Source organism: Mya arenaria, chromosome 12 (genome assembly GCF_026914265.1).
Source record: "Mya arenaria isolate MELC-2E11 chromosome 12, ASM2691426v1".
NCBI classification, from domain to species: Eukaryota; Metazoa; Mollusca; class Bivalvia; order Myida; family Myidae; genus Mya; species Mya arenaria.
In genome coordinates, this window is record NC_069133.1 from 22,101,048 (window position 1) to 22,123,490 (window position 22,443).

The window sequence follows — 22,443 nt, forward strand, 5'->3', positions numbered from 1 at the left end:
TCTTAATGAAAAACAAACAACCATCCTCTAATTAATGCCTCTATTATTACTCTATCTCTTCTCTAACATTGCAGGTATGTAAGGTGGTGAGCCCGAGAGGCCCTCTGAGCTGCGCCCGCACATACTTCATGAACAGAAACTTTGTCAACCCATTCCAAGGTAGGTAAATTTGTCATAACTGTAGGCACTAATGGTATTCATTAGGCTATATTTTTAACCAGGTTTTCAACGAGAACCGGGTAATTAGAATGAGGTTGTCGTTAGGCGGGCGGGCGGACGGGCGGGCGGGCGTCAAACATTGGTTTCTGTTCAATAACTTTAGCAAGCATTGATAGATATTGATGAAACTTGGTGTGTAGGTAGCTTATGTACAGAGCTAGCTTGGGATTGCTTTTGAGGTGGGTGGGGCTAAGGTCAAGATTGCCTGTTACTAAAAATAGAAAAATGGTTTCTGCCCAATAACATAAGTTAGCATTGATAGATATTGATGAAACTTAGTGTGTAGGTAGCTTATGTGAAGAGCTAGCTTGGAATTGCTTTTGATTGGGGAGGGGCTAAGGTCAAGGTCACTATAACTAAAAATAGAAAAATGGTTTCCGCCCAATACATTTAGTTAGGATTGACAGATATTGATGAAACTTGGTGTGTAGGTAGCATGTGAAGAGCTAGCTTGGGATTGCTTTTGAGTGGGGAGGGGCTACGGTCAATGTCACTGTTACTTGAAATAGAAAAATGTTTTTTGCCAAATAACTTTTGATAGCATTGATAGATATTGATTAAACTTGGTGTGTGGGTAGCTTATGTAAAGAGCTAGCTTGGGATTGCTTTTGAGGGGGGCATCTCTTTTTGATAAAAGTAAAGATAACGTCATACAACAAATTAATTGGCTATAATTTCTGATTGCCCATAACAAAAACCTGGTTTTGTCGCATAACGGCGCTTCTAGTTAGTATTGAAAATATTGATATATGTTGTAGTGTTTTAGCTAAAGGGTTATGAAAGGATGCTGCAATATTGATGAATGTTTTAGGGTTTAGCTAAAGGGTTATGGAAGGATGCTGCAATATTGATGAATGTTTTAGGGTTTAGCTAAAGGGTTATGGAAGGATGCTGCAATATTGATGAATGTTTTAGGGTTTAGCTAAAGGGTTATGGAAGGATGCTGCAATATTGATGAATGTTTTAGGGTTTAGCTAAAGGGTTATGGAAGGATGCTGCAATATTGATGAATGTTTTGGGGTTTAGCGAAAGAGTTATTGAAGGGTGCTGCACCCTGTCTTTTTTTGGTAGCACCCATCTGCCTTCATGGAGACCAGCATGGGCAATTATATGTTAACAAATGTGTATAATATAGACACTAGAGCCTTCTTATGCATGGGCAATTCTGGACCATTTTGAATTGTAAGATAGATTTCCACTGCAAAATGTGTTTGAATAAAACCTGTATGTAGTGTGTTGATTATTAAAATCACACGGAATGCATCATTTTCTGTATTTAAATGCCAAGAAAACACAACAACAATTACCTTTATTGCATAGACGATCAAAATAGTGCAACAGCAATAACAGCCAAGAATACTAGTACAAAGTATGAAGCATGTTGTTTGCATTTGTGTTCTGTTGTCAGAATTATAGTAAAACAATGTTAAAAAATATAAGGCAGGATTATTGATCATAAAAAGTGTGTTGGTTTTTTATTTTCATTCGGGAAGCACAAGACGGCAAAATTTTCATAGAAACAATTTGGTACGGCCTTGGCATTGTGCAAAAAAAAAAAGAACTTCGAAAATTTAGATTTTGGGCATTTCCCTGTAGTTGACAATGTATTATACACGTATGAGAGGGGTAAATGTTCATCAGCAAACAGCAACAATAATCATGGCTGGGTATCCTACAATTGTATGGTGCATTTTTGTTTTTCAACCCATTGTGTAAAGGGTAAAGCTAGGATAAACAAAAATACAATAATAAGTAATATGTTTAATAGTGATTGTAATCAGTTTTGCTATCCAGACAAGAGTTATTATTCCATAATACGGTATTCAGCTCCATTAGGAATTTGTACATATGCCAAAAATTGCACCTCCTACGTCAGAGCTCAACTTGTCCCAAATCGTTGATCTGCCTCTGATATGAAACATGTTGAAGCGGACCATTATCGAATCAGATGTTATCCTATGCCATTTGGTACACAAATTCTTTTCAACCTACTGTGTAAAATAAAATGCTAGCATGGACAAGAAAATGATAATAGGCAATATGTTAAATAGTGATTCTAATTTGTTTTGCTATCGAGACAAGAGTTATTATTCCCTATACGGTATATAGCTCCACTGTGAATTTGTTGGAGTATATATGCCAAAAATTGCACCTCCTAAGTAAAAGCTAATGGATCTGCCTCTTATATTAAAAATTACAAGTTTAAGCGGACCCTAATCGAACACAGACTTTATCCTAGGTAATTTGGTACACATTTTCTTATCAACCTACTATGTAAAAGAAAACCCTAGCATGGACAAGAAAATGATAACAAGAAATATGTTTGATAGCGATTGTAATTTGTTTTGTTTTCTGGACACGAGATATAATTCCGTATAAGGTATTGCTCTACTGGGAATTGTTGGAGAACGGGCTGTTTACTCCGTCTTCTTACCGAAAGTCGGTTTATTTACGTAATCGGTTTTCTCTTATTTTGGGGTTTTTAAGCTGGTCTTCTATTTTCTTGATAGCAATAACAATATTCATCAGCCATTAGCCCTGCAATATCAGGCCTCAGGGATTATAATCCCAGACTGTTTGTTCTGCCAACCTTAAGATTTAGATATCCAATGGGAAAAGATTTGCTTGTTTTGCAAAAAGAATGGACTGAAGTATTAGATAAATTAGCATTTCTTGACATAATTGTATGATAAATTTGGTAACAAATATACTTTTTAATTTTTTTTAATTTTTCGCCTTGCGCTCGCCTCTGATTTGCCTTAAATTAAAAAAAAAGTTTTTTTTGTTTTTTTTCGCTCGCTCGCTTCTACTTTTTTGGGGCAAAGTCCGTAGAACAAATGATCAATTTGTTGTGGCCTAAGGGGCCTAACTTTCTTCCCTTAAAAATTCATTATTTTCATTACATTCATTAACCTCCATTTCTGGGCAAGAAAAGGTCCCAAATCAGTATTATTTTCATCTGAAAAAATAATCACAGTAATTTCTGAACATAATTCTATTTAAACTGCCAAAGCTATGTAATTTTGTAACATTCATTACTGACAACAATTCAGACTTTAAAGGCCAATTAGCAATTAGCCGCTTTTCATCGAAATAGAATCCATTGGTATTTTCTCTCGATTTTTTTTCTGGAGACTGTGTCAGATATATTATTATCTAACAAGTAATTAACTTGTTCTGACTTCTTGTCTCTTTAATCCTGCATTATTTCGCTGCTAATTAGACAGTGAAGGAAAATTACTTTTCTGTTCTTAAATGTATCAGGTAATGTAATTCTTGGCTGCCATTCGCTTTGGTTGTGTAATTAATGGATGTTTGAGTGGCATACTGAATTTAATTAGTATGGCAATAATTGCTGTATTTGAGAGGATTACAAGTGATAGCTTTGAAAAAGGCAAAGTCTTTATTTGTAGAAAAGAGAGTTATGGCCCATTACCAGACATCTGGCTCTCAACTAACTTAAAGCAGAGTTATTACCAACTATTGGTAAAGCAGAGATTTATCCCTGACTTAAAGGCCTTTATCAATTAAGCAAACATAATTATGGTCCCTTACAAATAAGCATACAAAAAGCCCCATACAAATAAGCATACTTATGGCCCTTTACCAATGAAGCAGACATATTGGCCCTTTACCAATTAAGCAGACTTATGGCCCCTTACAAATAAGCATAATTATGGCCTCTTACAAATAAGCAGACTTATGGCCCTTTACTAATTAAGCAGACTTATGGCCCCTTACAAATAAGCAGACATATGACATGGCCCCTCACAATTAAGCAGACTTGTGGCCCTTAATTAATTAAGCAGACTTATGGTCCCTTACAAATAAACATACTTATGGCCCCTTGCAATTAAGCAGACTTATGGCATGGCCCCTTACAATTAAGCAGACTTGTGGCCCTTTACTAATAAAGCAGACTTATGGCCCCTTACAAATAAGCCTAAGTATGGCCCCTTACATATAAGCAGACTTATGACCCTTTTCTAATAAAGCAGACTTAGGGCCCCTTACAAATAAGCAGACATATGGCATGGCCCCTTACAATTAAGCAGACTTGTGGCCCTTTACTAATTAAGCAGACTTATGGTCCCTTACAATTAAGCTTACAAATAAGCATACTTATGGCCCCTTGCAATTAAGCAGACTTAAGGCATGGCCCCTTACAATTAAACAGACTTGTGGCCCTTTACCAATTAAGTAGAGATATGGCCCTTTACCTATAAAGCAGAGTAATTGCTCTTACCAGTGAGCAGAATTATGGCCACATACAAATTAAGCAGACTAATGGCCTTTTGACAATTATACAGAGTTATGGTCCTTTGACAAGTTAGCAGAGTTATGGTCCTTTACTAGTTAAGCAGTGTTATGCCCCTTTACTTGCTAAATGAGCTCAGAGACGGGGTATTTTTATTGGAGAAACAGATAAATTTTCTTGATGGGGGATGCATGTCTAGACAACAATTACTTTGTACAATTATTTATTTCAAAAGTTATAAACATACATAATGATTCTATGTACACATGTTCTAATTAGTTTAGCAAATTAGACATGGTCCATATAGGTAATCAGAGTACATGCCCTTGTTGCTCATAAAAGCTGCCCTTAGTGCATAAGAAAATGAAAAGAAACTAATAACAATGAAGTATACATAAAATGCTTTGTAAAATTTCAAATAAATCCTAATTGTTTTTGACAACGTTTTTTAACATTCGGAACTCCTATTTTATGTTCTAGATTTTCCCCCAACATATTTTCTGTGCTTTATAAGAAATATGGCAATGTTTTTTATGGCTTCCAACAAATTTCAATTAAAAGGAACGTTAGCAACACAAAGATATTGGTATGCATCGCTAAACAGATAATAACAATCATAAAAATATCATGTTTAATGAATAATGAAATATATGCACATTTCGTCAAAGCCCCAGTTAAGAAAAAAATGGCTTACATTAAAATAGCTGATACATTTATTGAGTTTGCTTTGCCAGGTTGTAAAATAATTTATATCCCACCATTAATTATGTCATTTACATATTTTTCATAAATAAAAAGTGGAATAACTTTCGACATGACGTCATAAAAAAAAGCAATGTAAATGTGCATTCTATATAGCGATGTTTAATGTATTTGGCATGCTAAATAAACAATTTAGTGTTTATGATATGAATAGAATATCACATTCATGGTCATTAAAAATGTATTTCATTGAACTTTCTTAACTAAAATGGGGACTCGTTTGTTGTTGTTTTTATCTCAAAATAAACTGTGGCAAATCATTTGGAGTATTAAAATTAAAATACTTAAGGCTCGAATCTTTTAACAAATGTTGACATATGCTCAAATATTGTCTTTAAAATCCAAGATTTGCAAATGCGTTACTATCACTAATCAACTAAAGGCTGTAGCGTGATTGGTTGACTGACATTATCACATGATGCTAGCAAAGTTTTCACTAATGGGCTAAATTTCTGCCAGTTTAGTATTAGTCTCTGATGGCAAGTGGATGCAGTATCAGTTTTCTAATATGTTCTTGACTGTAGCCCACTCAAACCAGGTTGTTTTTTAACCCTTTGCATGCTGTGTAAATTGTCGTCTGCTCAAAAATGTCGTCTGGTTTATTCTAAATTTCTTTCAATTTACTTAAAACTTTGGGGATATATTGACTGAGTGGCAAACAGCTTGGAACCTGACCAGGCGCCGAGTTACTCGGCGTCTGGTCTGGGTCCAAGCTGTTTGCAAAGCCTTTAAAATCGCCATCAGCAGCCTAAGGGTTAAACTGTATTTTATTCTACAATTTGGGTATCGAAGAGTAAAATAATACTACAAGAGTTTTCATATGCATTACCAGTAAAATTATTTTGGGTGACAAAACATAACTAAGTGGCTTTAAGTGACCACTCATGTAATATAACATGTATATCATAAACTATATACTGCAAGGCTCTTTTATTACACAAGCCTAAAATATCAAATATCAAGATGCCATGATGTATTTACAAGATATTTAACAACAACAGCAGCATGATGATAGAAACTGCAGCCTGTAGATCTTGTTACAGCAGAAGTAGATCTGCTGGTGCCACATGTAGTATGAATGAAAACACAGCGTGAACATGTTGTAGAGGGCCACGAAAAATGGCGTCCCAGTCTGAGTAAGTCCTGGAGCAAAATGTGAGAGTAGGTCGAAAAAAAGGAACGGTGTGACTAGAAGAAGGTATAAAAACACCATCACGATGGCAAGTTTTGTGAGTGCTATTTCTTCCTTGAGTCTTCTGTTCAGAATGAGCGCTGTACTGGCGTTGTGCTTGATGAATAAATAGTTTCTTGAGATGACAGTCTGTCGAGTGCCGTAACACAGCGGGAATAACATGGATAATAGCAGAGGCGTTGGAAGAAATATCGTTATGGAAGTGATGTACCAGTAATATATTGCCTTGTATTCTGTTATTTTGGTATTTGTGGACTTCCGTAGTAAGGTGAAAGTCTTGTCGTGGTAAAGGCTGCCCTGCTGTATGACGTCGTACTCCCAGTAACGCGGAAGCGCACTTATAAAGCCAATTAAGTAGACAAGGACAACAACTATGGCTGCCTGGGTCGGGGAGCAGAGGGACTGTGATTTCCGAGAGGTGACTGTGATTGAGCGTTCGAGGCTCATCAGGATGAGCAACCAGACTGTCACAAACCAGAACCAGTCTCGGCTGATCAGCGCATATTTCTGGGCGGGTACTAGAATCTCGATGTATCCAATATAGTGCTGAATGTTATACACTATGGTCGAAATGATTAAAAAAACACTTGCAATTGACATTCCAAGTAAATATGTATCCATTGACGTCCGAAATTGTTTTAACAGCACAAATATGTTCGTGAAATTCCCTGCTAATCCAATGAGGAGAATCACGGGAAAGGCGATGTAACACACATAGTTTGACATTTCAATCCAGTTTTCCATCGGTGCGGACGTGTTATGAACCTGCATGTAGCATTCTGTATGGGGTGTGACGCAGTCTAGAGGTGGCATCAACACCAGCAGTTTGTCACCATACACTGTAGACTGGTAGGCCCCATTCATTTTGGACTGATTTGCTATTTAACCCAAAGAAAATTTTACAATCCCTGAATCCAAGGTCTGGATTATAAGTCCCACATCACTTTTATTTTAGCAAAAGAAAAACTGGAATTGAAGTCCATTGTCACTTTTATTACATTCAACATTTGGAGTCCCTGGAGGTTTTTAAAGCCGCAGACAAGAACGTTGATGCTGATGCCTGAAAGTAGAGATAGATATTGGATATTCATTATCATCTCTTTGTGAAAATGTTCATGACATTTACCAAAGTCTCCAGAGGTCTCTAGAATTGAGAAAAATGAAGAGATTTCAGAAGAATTGATAATCGGAGAACCTTGTAAAAGGAAATGCCAAAAAAAAAAAATATTCATTTTTAAGGCGTAATTTGTTTAGCCTCAAACATACAATGTTTTTTAATCCTTTTACAATTGTTTGATGTTGCAAGCACTTCTAGATCCTTATACTTTCAGGAACTTAATAATGTTTAAAGCTGCTGCTGTTTTCAGTGTAGGGACTATTAAGTGCATTTATAAGATGTAATTGAGTTATAATAAGATTGGCAGGGTGATTGTTAAAAGATTGTAAATGACTTTAGATAATATAGCAGATAGGAAGTTTTTACTTCTACCCCTTGGCTTGGTAGTTTCCCAGTTGATGTAGCAATTTTGCTTTGGCAATAATTACAAAAATGTTGGAATATAACATGAAAAATATTTGTTGTAAAAAAAGTTGCTAATAAAAAACAATCCAAAAACACAGAAATGCATTGGAAAAAAAATGCTTCAGATTGTCATTAAGACAAAAGAAACAATAATAAACAGAGATTATTTGATTATTTATGGATAACAAATTTAACAATAATGTCCATTTACTAGGGAGCTAGACAAAACATTCCATGGACAAAACCTCCCATGTCATTTTGACTAGGTGGACAAAACCTCCCATGTCATTTTGACTAGGTGGACAAAACCTCCCATGTCATTTTGACTAGGTGGATAAAACCTCCCATGTCATTTTGACTAGGTGGACAAAACATCCCATGTCATTTTGACTCGGTGGACAAAACATCCCATGTCATTTTGACTAGGTGGACAAAACATCCCATGTCATTTTGACTAGGTGGACAAAACCTCCCATGTCATTTTGACTAGGTGGACAAAACATCCCATGTCATTTTGACTAGGTGGACAAAACATCCCATGTCATTTTGACTCGGTGGACAAAACATCCCATGTCATTTTGACTCGGTGGACAAAACATCCCATGTCATTTTGACTAGGTGGACAATACATCCCATGTCATTTTGACTAGGTGGACAAAACATCCCACATCATTTTGACTCCGTGGACAAAACATCCTATATCATTTTGACAAGGTGGACAAAACATCCCACATCATTTTGACTCCGTGGACAAAACATCCTACATCATTTTGACTCCGTGGACAAAACATCCTATATCATTTTGACTCCATGGACAAAACATCCCATGTCATTTTGACTCCGTGGACAAAACATCCTACATCATTTTGACTCCGTGGACAAAACATCCTACATCATTTTGACTCCATGGACAAAACATCCTACATCATTTTGACTCCATGGACAAAACATCCTACATCATTTTGACTCCATGGACAAAACATCCCAGATCAGATATTGACATTGTTGAAGGTTTTGTCCATTGGATGTTTTGTCCTACATTTCATTTACTAAGTAACAAGGTCAGATAAGAGTAGTCTAGTGATATAGGTGTCTGCCTCTCACCCAGAAGTTGTGGGTTTGGTCCCAACCATGGGTCCTTTCTCATTGCCTCTTAAAGGGACTAGACACCAGATGGTCCCAAAATTGGCAAATACAGTATTGCCTCAAAACAAGCCTTGAATTGTCAATGTGAGCTAGTATGAGGCTGATAATACATCATTTTATCACATGCTACACCTTGTTTCCGGTTTAATATAACCATCACGTATTTTTTTATATTACACATGTGTAATATAACATTGCTCTTCATCTATTGGTCAGAAAATATATCGCTCCGCATTTATATAAAAAGTTAATTGGCAAAAAGGAACTGCTAATTGGTAATATTCCTGTATACCAAACCTTCAATTCTTATTTTATTTCTATAATAAATATTTGTTTGGTTAGAGTAGTTGAATTTCTTTCTAAATATTAAGAGAGGGATAACAAAGTATGTCGTCTTGATGTCTTGAAAAAGCAAATTTAAAAGCGTCCAAAATTTAGTTTATTTTAACCGAAAATGAACATAAACATTATGACGTCACATCTACTAGATGACGTCATGATGTTTATGTTCACTTCCGGTATAACAGAAAGAAAGATTTCGTTAAAATTAAAGTGTTTAGAGTGTGATTTTTACTGGATATCATCTGAGAATGCATTCTTCAATAAACGGAATTAAAACGATCGTGTATATATGCTGTTTTAAATAAATCCTGGTACTACATTCCTGCAATGCATGTAGCGCGGGAAATGACAACACTTGGTGATATTCGGCTCATCAGCCTCGCAGGTGAAACAGGTAGGGTTTTTTGCCATTTTATACCGAAAAAGCATGTGATAAAAAGAATCTGACACTCGTTGTCATTTAATACCAATTTTATTAAATGACAACTCATGTCAGATCCTCTATTTACATGATTAAAATAATAAACACAACAATCATGTTATTTGGCAGACAACCTTAGAAAATTTCAAGTTGGAAAAATGCACAAAAACTGTACGATGGATCAGTAAGTAAGATTCAATGTTGTACACAACGATGAAAATTTGATGTAAGTTTTTGACAATTTCTTTTTTTCCTGCAATCGTATCATCTGGTGTCTAGTCCCTTTAAAAATGACACCAGTGCTGGTTTCTACCCGGGGAAACAGATCAGAGTGATTTGTATCAGCTTTTAGCTGTCTTCACATGATCTAAGTTGCCCAATATTTGTCCGCTTTTGCTCGTAATATGGGATGCATGATTCCATTACTTATTATGAAGTCTGGAAAATGATTTAAGGCTCATTCCAAGCCAATATCCTGGAAACCTTTTAGGCGGGGGATGAGTAAATCACTCTATGAGAGCTTTTAATACTGTTTTCTTATTGTTATTGATGAAGCCATTGTTGGTTTTTTTTCCTGAGAATAGAAGATTATTTGAAAATGAGTATCTCTCTCCCTGACATGATGTTCAATTACCTCAACATTATCCTAACTGCTCAAATAATAGGCGAATGGCATTTTCATGTAAATTTTCATCACTAAAAGACTTCTTCCCAAAATATATGCATCCAAGAGATGATCTAGCTCTCCTTTCTGGAAAACGGATCATTTATTTTCTCAGCGTTTGCTTGGAACTGATGCTTTGGGAATAATTAATTGCCCACAAAATGTAATTGAAATATTCTTGAACACCTTCAAACACAGGATCCAGTCAATTTACTCTGAAGATTATCTGAAAGAGCTGTAATTGCACTTATGAAAGGAGTAATTAAACCTTTCTTTATGTTACCCATTTTTTTTTGCTCATCTATGGAATGTTATTTTGCTGCAATCCATGGGTCCTGCATTCCCAGTTAGTTTCTTAGTTTATACTAATTTCCTTTAGCTCCATTATGACGAAAGCTGCTAGCTTATAGAATCATTATCGAGTCAGTTTTTTTGGGTAGAAACCAGTACTAGTATCCAATACAAGAGACTATGAGAAAGTTCCACTAGTGGGGATTGAACCTTTAGCTCTATTGTGACAAAAGCTGAAAGCTTATAGTCTCACCCTCAAGTCCATTTCTTGGGTAAAACAGTACTTTGTCCAATACAAGAGACTAGGTAAAAAAAGTTCCACTAGTGGGTATCGAAACCCACAACCTCTTGGGTGGGAAGCTGAGACCTATACCACTAAACCACTCTCACCCTGGTTGGTATCGAACCAACAATCTCTAGGGTGGGAGGCGGAGACCTATACCACTAAACCATGCTCACCCTGCTGGGGATCCAACCCACAACTGCATGGGTGGGAGGCGGAGACCCATACCACTAAACCATGCTCACCCTGGTAGGGATTAAACCCACAATCTTTTGCATGGGAGGCGGAAACCTATACCATTAAACCACACTCACCTCAGCCAGTTTCTTCTAATGGATATCTTCAAAAAAGTAATGTTAAGTGTTCAGTTAGCGCAGTGGCTAACACACTCGCTTCCCACCAATTTGACGCAGGTTCGATTCCCAGTCTGGGCGCATGTGAGTTTGGTTAGTGGTCACCAAGCTGGACAAGTGGGTTTTTCTCTGGGTTCTCCAGTTTCCTTCACAACACAAGACCACACTCTTGCGCAACGGCATACCGATGAGATTGAGGGTAATTTAGTACTCGTTATCATAACTTTCTTCACAATCATTGTAAAGTATATGTTTAAACTAAGAAATGTATACTTGTCCTGTCACTATTTCACTTTCTCTATGGTGTTTTATTGAGTGTGCTTGTTGGCTATTTTAAATTATATTATAAATTGCAAATCTTATCTTTGTGCAAATAATAATAATCGCCATCGGGAGGAACAATACCATATGCTTTAATTAAACAATAATGGGCCGGTTGTTCAGCGCTTTATTAAAGTTATCAATGTTAATTATACCAGTAACTTTCAAATCGTTACTGCTGTTGAGTTTATTGGATATACTTTTGATCTGCTGTATATCTTACAAGATTTAAGACAACTGTTTTAGCTATACTTTTTTATTTCTTTAATCAAACTTTCACAAAGTTCTGAACAATCGGCCAATTGTTTATTATAAAATGCGAAGTATTGAAATGTGCTTGTTGGCTATTTTAAATTATGCTTAAAGTATTGAATTTATCATTCCAAATTTAATCTTTGTGCGCATATAAAATAATAATGGCCATCGGCAGGAACGATGCTATTCTTACATGCTCTTCGAAACAACTTATAAATTTGATTTCGTTGCACAGTAGTTATTGTAACTTTCCTAAGGCCGAACAAAATAATTGTGTGGTCTAAGGGTTACATCTTGTCCCTAAACAGGTAGTTTTTAGCTCATCTATTCGAAGAATAAGGAGAGCTATCCTAGTCACCCGAGCGTCGGCGTCGGTGTAACCACTTATGTTTTTGTAAGAGTTTGTGTACCATCTCAAATATTTTCAAAGTCCATTGACATATGGCTTTGTAACTTTGCACATTTGTTCACCATCATGCCCCCAACCTGTACACAGGAGGAGGTAACTCTATCACGCATTTCGACAAAATTATGCCCCTTTTACGAATTAGAATTTACGTTAAAGTTTGCGTACCACCGCAAATATTTTCCAATTCAATTTATGTAAATATCTCAGCACATCATGTATTGCATTGAAATCTAATCTAACAGTGATCCATGCATGTTCTGCCAAAACTTTTTATTCCATACACCGAAAAGCGGCTGAAAAGTCGAGCGCGCTGTCTCTGTGACAGTTCTTGTTTTATTAGGCTTAATGTTAGAACATTTCTGTCATCATTGGTGAATGGGGTAAAATTAATCTTCAGTATAAAGCTTTTTTAGCTACTAAACTATATATTAAAACAAAAGTGACACTCACTTTTGTTTATCAATGGACTATAAAAACTGTAGGGTAGGTGCCTATTTCGTAAGTTGGGTCGGGTATCTAAAGCAAATATTATTATTTAATAGGCCTATAGAAAAAAAGACAATGACAACAGAGGTTGTAAATGGTCTGGGAACTGATCATATTTGATTACATCAGCACTACTTAAAAGGCTTCTCTGTTAGTTTTTCTTCAAAATTAGTTTTTCTACAGAGCAGTTCTTGATTGATCACATTGCTTAGCAAGAGTTTTCCAGGAAAAAAATGACCCATATTTCACCATTTGTCTCAGAACATGATTATCAAACGTAACTGATTTTAAGTACTCTAGGTATTTTTCTAGCCATCATTAGCAGGAATTTTCTTGGTTCAATTATCTGCCTACCAAAGGCTATTAATTTTTCCTTTACGAAAAAAACTTTGTGTCCATTTTAAAAAAAGGACATAATGTTTTCTCAATTCAGTAAACACTATTTTAGGCAATGAATAAAAAACCAATGTAGTTGTTGAAAAACAAATCAGATCTTTAAAACACTAGCTCTTCTACAGTATAGAGTGGGCATAAAAAATAAATAAATTATGTTTGCTATTATGTCAGCTATTTTGGTCGTATTGTGTATCTTCCCAAAGTAAGAAAATTCTCCCAATTTGGAAAGCACATGCAGGTGGTAAAAAATATCCAAATAAATTACATGTTAGCAGGCGTCTAGGTGTTATTTTGTTAGACCAAAACAAAACAAATAATCATCTGCCTCACAGACAATGCAAACTAAAATAGATTCTACCTGCAGCGATTTTGTTCTCTAAATACTGTTTCTTTTGTCTTTTGTCTTAATAACAAACTGAAGCATATTCTTTCATGGAAAAACAAAAATTAAGCTATGAGCGTACTCTTTTAGTAATTAACTACAGTTACACCAGTCAGTTCCTTATATACCTGATATGACTCACAATTTTGTTTGCCCAACTCCTGAAAAAATATTTGTTTAATTATATGAAAATTTTATCAATAATTGTTGTTACCTACATCATATGGGCGTGCAATGGGGCATCTAATTGGTAGCACAGGTAGGAGATTAAGGGAGCTACCCTGGTGGAAATTGCAGATTACTGGATCGGCAGATGGTTTAGAGATATCCTGATTCCACATTTTATCTGTCAAAAACATATTTCAGTGACGTGATTTGTTAATGGATTCCCGGAAATATGCAGATCCAATGGCTCCAGGAAAACAGCCCCACCCCCCACCCCGTCAGGCTCCCAAATAAGTATTATAAAAATATTGATTACTGTTCCTTTATACATTATATGCTCCTATAATCAACACTCCAGTTTGCCAATTTCAAGCCATGAGAGCACTCTAAGGGTTTCAAAAAAGCTATTTTTGTTAGGGCCGCCCTGGCTGGAATGGTAACAGGTCCTTCATGTGCCAGGTCAATCACGTCCCAGATATTCCAATCATTCTAGTCTAAAATTTGTACTTGAGACTGTACGAAAGCAGGGGCGTAGCTAGTCCTCTATTCATGTGGATTCATAACAATGTACCTAAGGTAGGTTCGGGTTGGCATGCCCCCTATGAAAATGTTGAAAACTAGGTGCAATCTGGTGCATTCTGGGCGTTCTGAGGTGCTTTAATTATTTAGTACTGGAAAATGGAGTTTTAGGGCCATGTAGTATCTTCGGCTGATTTTTTTTATTTGTCAGAATCATGTGGATTCAGGTGCGTACTCACGTATAGGCAGCCATGCCTGGAAAGTTCCACACAATTGACATTTAATCATTCAATTGACCAATAAAAGGGATTCTTATGGGTCAATAAATAACAGCGCATAGTTTTATAATCCTATGGATTACTTTGACTGCGTCTGACAAACAACCTCCGATAAATGACCAGGCAGAGCAAAGCTGCCATTCACGTCATGTTTATTGGTACAAACAGCCAGTTCTTTCCCCTAATTTACTTGTCTTTAAGTGTTTATATATGTCTCCTGGTGGACATTTGTGGCATTATGGCCAGAACCCGTCATACATGAAGTCTAGGTACTGTCACCGCTGTGGTGTTAGTGTCAGCAGCAGCGGCAATGTGCCAACTTTTTAATGTTGGTCATAAGTAACTTATCTTAAGAAATATTGACACTTTTTGGATGCTGAGTACACATGATCAAAATGGCGATATGCGCATGTGTAGCAAATATTATATTTTTTATGAAAAAAATTGTTGGGTTGTGCCCCTTGGAAAACTGGAAAAACATTGGACGCATTCGGAACACTTAGGCCATTTTCCATCAAAAACAACCTCTGATGTATTTGGATGGTTTACAATGTCAGAAATCTTTACATTTAACTTATATATACTGCAAGAAGATCACGTAGTAATTTCAATTTAGCAGTTAAACTTAATGACTTTACTCTTGGAAATTTTAATTATTTATGCAATAAAAAAATCACTGGCAATCAATTGAAACTTAGATATTCAACACACACGTTAAAGCACTACAACCAATTAATACTATTATTTAACATTTAACAAACTACTTTAACTGATGTACCGGCATAAATCCGAGCTTGTTCTTGATGGAAAATGCCCGAGGAGTTCCAAATGATTGGGCGTTGCCGCATCCATTTGCTTGTCTCTTGTTTGCTATAAGAGATGTATTGTAACCCTGTACATTTTTTTATTTTACACATCTGCAGTGGTCTATCATTTTTTTTCCTTTGAAGGTTGTGATTTCAGCATGAGGTAATAAAGAATATGAGTTTCATGTCTCGGAATCTTAACAGTTTGGTTAAGCTGGAGATATTTCCGCTGTTTTTTGTTGTGAAGGTGCTTAGAAGAAATGATACAGACCTTGCCTGGAAAGATTATATAAGAAGTCGAACAACATTGTTGAAAACAGAAATAAATATGGTTATCATAATTACACTCTGATTACACTTATCATCGAAATGATTTTTTCAGTGAGAGATTTGATGAAATTCAATTTGGCTGCAAGGGCATTGAAATATTGATGGACCAGGATGTTGAAATACATCCATTATTAAATGTATGATATCGTACTATTTTCAGCAGGTAAATCTATTTATTTGAAGAGAGGCATTAATGAATTCCATTATTTTTGTCTTGCCACAGTTGCTTAGGAAAATTCATACTGTTAGATTAAGAGCCGTCACCTTGAATAAATTGAGAGATCTATCATTATAACTTTCAACCACTTATGAAAACCCGGTAGAAACCCTAGGGGTGAAGGCAAAAAAATCCTAGATGTGCTTCTGTTTTGAATTTTAATGTCTTTTAAAAACATCTTTGCTCCCAGCCGTCAAAACTAATTTTACATAATTTTCGAAAAAAAATTGAAAACATTAGATCAAGGCCACATTCTTCTTTTACATTGTTCTTAAAACTGTAGATTTTTTAGAAAACTATGAAACAAAGGTTGGATTTCCATGATAAGTTTCTGCTGTATACATTAAAAGTGTGTCTATTTCTAATCTCTGATGTATTAAAAGCTATTTGGTTTATAATGTTATTGCAAAAAAAGTAAAATCAGTTAAAGGTTTAGTTTCCATGGCGATTGGTTTTTGTTTATATATTCAGTAAGTTTCAATGATGCAAAAATAAGGCAACCAGCCATCTGTTTTCAGCAGCCCTTTTACCTGTGTTTACATTTAATTGATACCCATTTTGCTGACTCTGATTTAAATTCATTGATTTGCAAGTTTTCACTTCAAATGACTCATATTTGTGATCATATTTAGGCATCATTTAATGTACTGTGCAGAAGTCAATATTTCCTGAAAATATCAGAAAATCGGCAAAAGCATAATTGATTTAGGTGTTAAAGAGAGCTGATATGATCGTTTACAAATGTTTACTGCTGTTGATAATGTTTCCCCATCCATTATAAATTATGATATTGGATGGCACAGTTATTTTAAAAGTTCAATAAATTGACGCATCCATAAAGTTAGCATTTTATAGTTTGAATTTGCTTAATACAATGAATTATTTATTTAACAGCAATCAATATTACCAATTTTGAAAATTCGATTGTATATCGTCGAGTAATTATTCAGCTTTTTCCCATTGTGTGAATTTAAACATTACAGAAACCTATTAAACTGAAACACATTTTAAACATTATTGAAGAGATAAACATCATTTTTATGATGCTCCTAATCGAATTTGCCATAAAAATCAAAGAATTGACATGATAAAAACTAATGCATGATCAGAAAAAATGAAATTAAAATCAAATGAGTAAGAAAACAACTATGAAGATACTTACAGATTACTAATTGTGTTGACAAGTTAGTTTGCTTCAGCATTCATCTTATCCATTAGTTAACACAACCCATAACAAGAGATGCCATGTTCCCCAAACATAGCTGATGCTGCTCTGATAACGAAAACACAAGGTTGGAGCAGATAATTCCAAGATGACACTGGCGTAATACAGTCTGTAGCAGCTCCAGAAAACATGAGTAGAGAATCACAAGCAGCGAGTCACCCAAGCGTTATTGGAAATTGCTGAGTTACTATAGCGATGTGTGGGTCTGCGGAAGACTAGATTTTGTGTGGCTCCCTTCAGCAATCAATATTGGTGACTCCAGAAAATATCAGCAATGAAGCATTGTTCTTATTGACTCAAACACCACCATAATTTGTGTCATCAATAAACTAAATGCTTTTCTGGTAATTACCTTGGCTACCATAATTACACTTTTCAATCAAGTGTTATTACTTATCAAGCTTGTGTCATCAAATAAGGCTTTTCTGGTAACAACCTTGTCCTACTGTTATTGCACTTTTCAAGCGAGTGTTATTAGTTATCACATTTGTGTCATCAAATAAGGCTTTTTCTGGTAACAACCTTGTCTATCATTATTTCACTTTTTCAAGCAAGTGTTATTACTTATTAAGCTTGTGTCATCAATTAATGCTTTTCTGGTAACAACCTTGTTGTACAATTATAATGCTTTCCAAGCAAGTTTTACCATTATACATACTTTACAAGCAAGTGTTATAACACTGCCAAGTGTCATCGATTAACTCTGTTCTGCTAATGAGCTTCTTCCATCATTTAGACTCTTTTAAAGCAATTATTATTACACTTAAGTGCCATCATTACCTGTTTTTTTTTCTGGTAACAACCTTGTCTACCATTATTACACTTTTCAAGCAAGGCTTATTACTTATCAAACAAGTGCATCAATTAAGGTTTTCTGGTAACAAACTTGTCCTACCATTATTACACTTTCAAAGCAAGCGTTATTACTTATCAAGCATGTGTAATCAATTAAGGTTTTCTGGTAACAACATTATCCTACATTATTACACTTTTCAAGCAAGCTTTATTACTTATCAAACATGTGCCATCAATTAAGGTTTTCTGGTAACAACCGTATCCCATACATGCCATATTTTCTGGAGACCATTCAGGGGGATTTGTTCAAAAGGCTGAAAATTCAGGGGGATTTTGGTTGTATTCAGGGGGATTTATTTAGCAGGTCTAAGTTGGCGAAGTACTTTTAGATGCAAGTACGAAAAAAATGTATTCACATATAGTTTGCTTTGAAAACCTGTTAACTTTTTTTATTATACAGAATTATTTTATGTCATGATTTATCATATTCTTATGATACACTGTCATGTCATACTTAAATGCACTTGCAGAACAAAATATGTCATTGGAAAAATATGTTTTCAAGACAATTAAATTAAATTTACCTTCCTCCAAAGTCTTTTATAAAATTGTGCTTAATTCTATCAGCTTGATGACTTTCAGACAAGAAGAGAATAGAATAAATATTATTAATTTCTTCCTTCCAAAATAGTAATATTTCTTTGCCTTTGATAATTACTACAAATTAATTGATCACTTGTTGTAAAAGTTTCCTTTTTGGCATTTCACCCTTGTGGAGTTGTTTCTTTACATTCAGTTTCACTCACATACTGTGGCTTCACTTACTTTGTCATTATTGCCTGATGTAAAATTACTAAAAAAATAAAATAAAAAAAATATTATTTTTTTTATAAATTCCGGGTGATTTTAATCTCCCACCGGGAGACCGGGGGATGGATCGAAATTCCGGGGGATTTTTCCCCCCGCTGGGGGATATGGCATGTATGTTATTCTATGATTATTACACTTTCCAAGCAAGCGTTATTACCTATCAAGCATGTGTAATCGATTAAGACTTTTCTGGTAACCACCTTGTTCTACCATTCTTACACTTTCCAAGCAAGCGTTATTACTTATTAAAGCATGTGTAATCAATTAAGACTTTTCTGGTAACAACCTTGTTCTACCATTCTTACACTTTCCAAGCAAGCGTTATTACTTATTAAGCATGTGTAATCAATTAAGGCTTTTCTGGTAACAACCTTGTTCTACCATTCTTACACTTTCCAAGCAAGCGTTATTACTTATTAAAGCATGTGTAATCAATTAAGACTTTTCTGGTAACAACCTTGTTCTACCATTCTTACACTTTCCAAGCAAGCATTATTATTTATCAAGCATGTGTAATCAATTAAGACTTTTCTGGTAACAACCTTGTTCTACCATTATTACACTTTCCAAGCAAGCGTTATTACTTATCAAGCATGTGTAATCAATTAAGACTTTTCTGGTAACAACCTTGTTCTACCATTATTACACTTTCAAAGCAAGCGTTATTACTTATCAAGCATGTGTAATCAATTAAGACTTTTCTGGTAACAACCTTGTTGTACAATTATTACACTTTCCAAGCAAGCGTTATTACTTATTAAGCATGTGTAATCAATTAAGACTTTTCTGGTAAAAACCTTGTTCTACCATTCTTACACTTTTCAAGCAAGCGTTATTACTTATTAAAGCATGTGTAATCAATTAAGACTTTTCTGGTAACAACCTTGTTCTACCATTCTTACACTTTCCAAGCAAGCGTTATTACTTATTAAGCATGTGTAATCAATTAAGGCTTTTCTGGTAACAACCTTGTTCTACCATTCTTACACTTTCCAAGCAAGCGTTATTACTTATCAAGCATGTGTAATCAATTAAGACTTTTCTGGTAACAACCTTGTTCTACCATTCTTTCACTTTCCAAGCAAGCATTATTACTTATCAAGCATGTGTAATCAATTAAGACTTTTCTGGTAACAACCTTGTTCAACCATTCTTACACTTTCCAAGCAAGCGTTATTACTTATCAAGCATGTGTAATCAATTAAGACTTTTCTGGTAACAACCTTGTTCTACCATTCTTACACTTTCCAAGCAAGCGTTATTACTTATCAAGCATGTGTAATCAATTAAGACTTTTCTGGTAACAACCTTGTTCTACCATTCTTACACTTTCCAAGCAAGCGTTATTACTTATCAAGCATGTGTAATCAATTAAGGCTTTTCTGGTAACAACCTTGTTGTACAATTATTACACTTTTCCAGTGCTATAACATGGTCCTAGCAAGAGTCATTAGTAAATACTTTTCTGATAACAAACTTTTTTACTTTTTTTTTACAATTATGATATCAAAGAGTAAACATTTTATTAAATAATTGTTCTGAGATTTGTTACAGAACAAACTTTGTTTGGTGCCAATCTGGTATATTATATAGTCCCTGTAAGTAATAACCTTGTTCTATGATTATTACACTTTCCAAGCAAGTGTTATTACAGGGTCCAAACAAATGGCATCAATAAATGTTCTTTTGAATACGAGCCTGTTCTACCGTTTTAACACTTTCCAAGCAAGGGTTATTACACTTATCAAGTAAATGTCAACAATAAATGCTTTTTTGATAACGAGGCCTATTAGTAACAACCTTGTTCTACGATTATTACACTTTAAAAGCAAGTATAATTACATTAATCAAACAAGTTAATTAATAAATGCTTTTTTGATAACGAGCCCTATTAATAATAACCTTGTTCTAAGATTATTACACTTTCAAAGCAAGTATTATTACATTAATCAAACAAGTTAATTAATAAATGCTTTTTTGATAACGAGGTCTATTAATAACAACCTTGTTCTAAGATTATTACACTTTCAAAGCAAGTATTATTACATTAATCAAACAAGTTAATTAATAAATGCTTTTTTGATAACGAGGCCTATTAATAACAACCTTGTTCTAAGATTATTACATTTTCAAAGCAAGTATAATTACATTAATCAAACAAGTTAATTAATAAATGCTTTTTTGATAACCAGGCCTATTAATAACAACCTTGTTCTACGATTATTACACTTTCAAAGCAAGTATTATTACACTTATCAAGTAAATGTCAGCAATAAATGCTTTTCTGATACCGTCTCGGGTTGGTCTACCATTTTGACACCTTGGAAGCAAATATTATTACACTTACCAAGCATGTGTCATCATTATATTTTTCATTCACTGGTACCAGCCTAGTTCTACAATTATTACAGTTGGTTTATTTCCGTATATAATGATAAATTCTCTGGTTTCCTTATTGCAATTGCTTATATTATTTTTTTATTTGTGATTTTTACAACATGCTTCCTTTGAAAACTTTTTTGTTACCTCTTGAGAAAAACAATGAAGGAAGCTCCAACATTAAATCTTAGATTCTGTAAATTTATCATTTAATTTTGTGAGAAAACCCTCTTATAAAGCTGCACTCTCACAGATTGGACGTTTTGACAACTTCTTTATTTTTTGTCTTGGAACGAGCCAATTTTTGCGAAAATCCATGGGAACAGTTTTATAAGACAGCTGACAAAAAATAGACCGCAGATTTTTATATTTAAGTTCCAAAATTAATGTTTAATGCATTTTTCTTAAACCGTTAGTAACGGTTTAAGCCATAAAACATTAATTTTTGAACAGAAATATGAAAATCTGAGATCTGAACTTTTGTCAGCAGTCTTATATCAGTGCAGGTTAGCAGATATTCACGCAAAAATTTGCTTATTCCAAGACAAGAAATAAAAAGTTGTCAAAACGGAAAATCTGTGAGAGAGCAGCTTTAAGGCATGATATAAAGTTTAAACACTCAGACTTAAGTGGCCCTTTGTAAATGTTCGAATGATCTTCAGAATTTGTCAGAGATGATTTACTTTACAAAAGCTGTGTATGAATATAGTGCAAGCTTCGTTTCCTGACCAAACTCAATAAGGAAGATCTGTTAAGAAGTCGAGTTTTATGGCAAAATAAAAGATGTTCACACATGTTTCTTCAATGACTATCGATGGTGACAGCTCTGCCATTGTTTGCTGCACTTCACTGGCTTAATTTGCATACAAGATGCTGTTAGCTGTATTGTCCTTCATCTTCTACGTTTCATTCTGTTATTGTATTAAACATGCTGGAGAATCAGAAAGTTTGCTATAAACAGTTTTGTGATAAAGAGAAAGAAAGGAACTCGTTTAAATGACCTTTTATTATATGCTTTCCAGTGGTTTAACTATAGAGATTTATCAGTGAAATAATATTGAGTTTTTACTGTTTGAAACAGTTAAAATATCAAATTGATATTTTTCACTGTTTTGAAATTTTATTCCGTTCTCATTTCCAAATCAAACTTCAGCAGG

General features: G+C 34.7%; 2 protein-coding genes across 3 annotated transcripts in view; one reads left to right on the forward strand and one right to left on the reverse strand.

The window, feature by feature from the left end:
- The window catches only part of LOC128211507 (dynein axonemal assembly factor 9-like), a 74,714-nt gene that overhangs the window by 19,235 nt on the left and 33,036 nt on the right, over window positions 1-22,443 (forward strand). Inside the window, exon 12 of the mRNA XM_052916373.1 lies at window positions 75-159. Coding sequence (XP_052772333.1) covers window positions 75-159 — 85 coding nt within the window. The remainder of the gene's footprint in view (window positions 1-74; window positions 160-22,443) is intronic.
- Window positions 4,684-17,449, reverse strand: LOC128211508 (isotocin receptor-like). Of its 2 annotated transcripts, none has more exons than XM_052916374.1 (2): window positions 17,180-17,449; window positions 4,684-7,491 (listed from the first exon to the last, which is right to left on the reverse strand). In XM_052916374.1, the coding sequence occupies exon 2, from the start codon at window positions 7,293-7,295 to the stop codon at window positions 6,228-6,230; it is 1,068 nt and encodes a 355-aa protein (XP_052772334.1). In that variant the 5' UTR covers window positions 7,296-7,491; window positions 17,180-17,449; the 3' UTR covers window positions 4,684-6,227. The 2 variants fall into 2 exon arrangements, with proteins under 2 accessions (XP_052772334.1, XP_052772335.1); XM_052916375.1 differs by lacking the exon at window positions 17,180-17,449 and adding an exon at window positions 15,443-15,511.

What these genes read in the sequence shown, in the direction of transcription:
- LOC128211508 (XM_052916374.1), bottom strand. Translation starts at nt 7,295, where the DNA reads ATGAATGGGGCCTACCAGTCTACAGTGTATGGTGACAAACTGCTGGTG.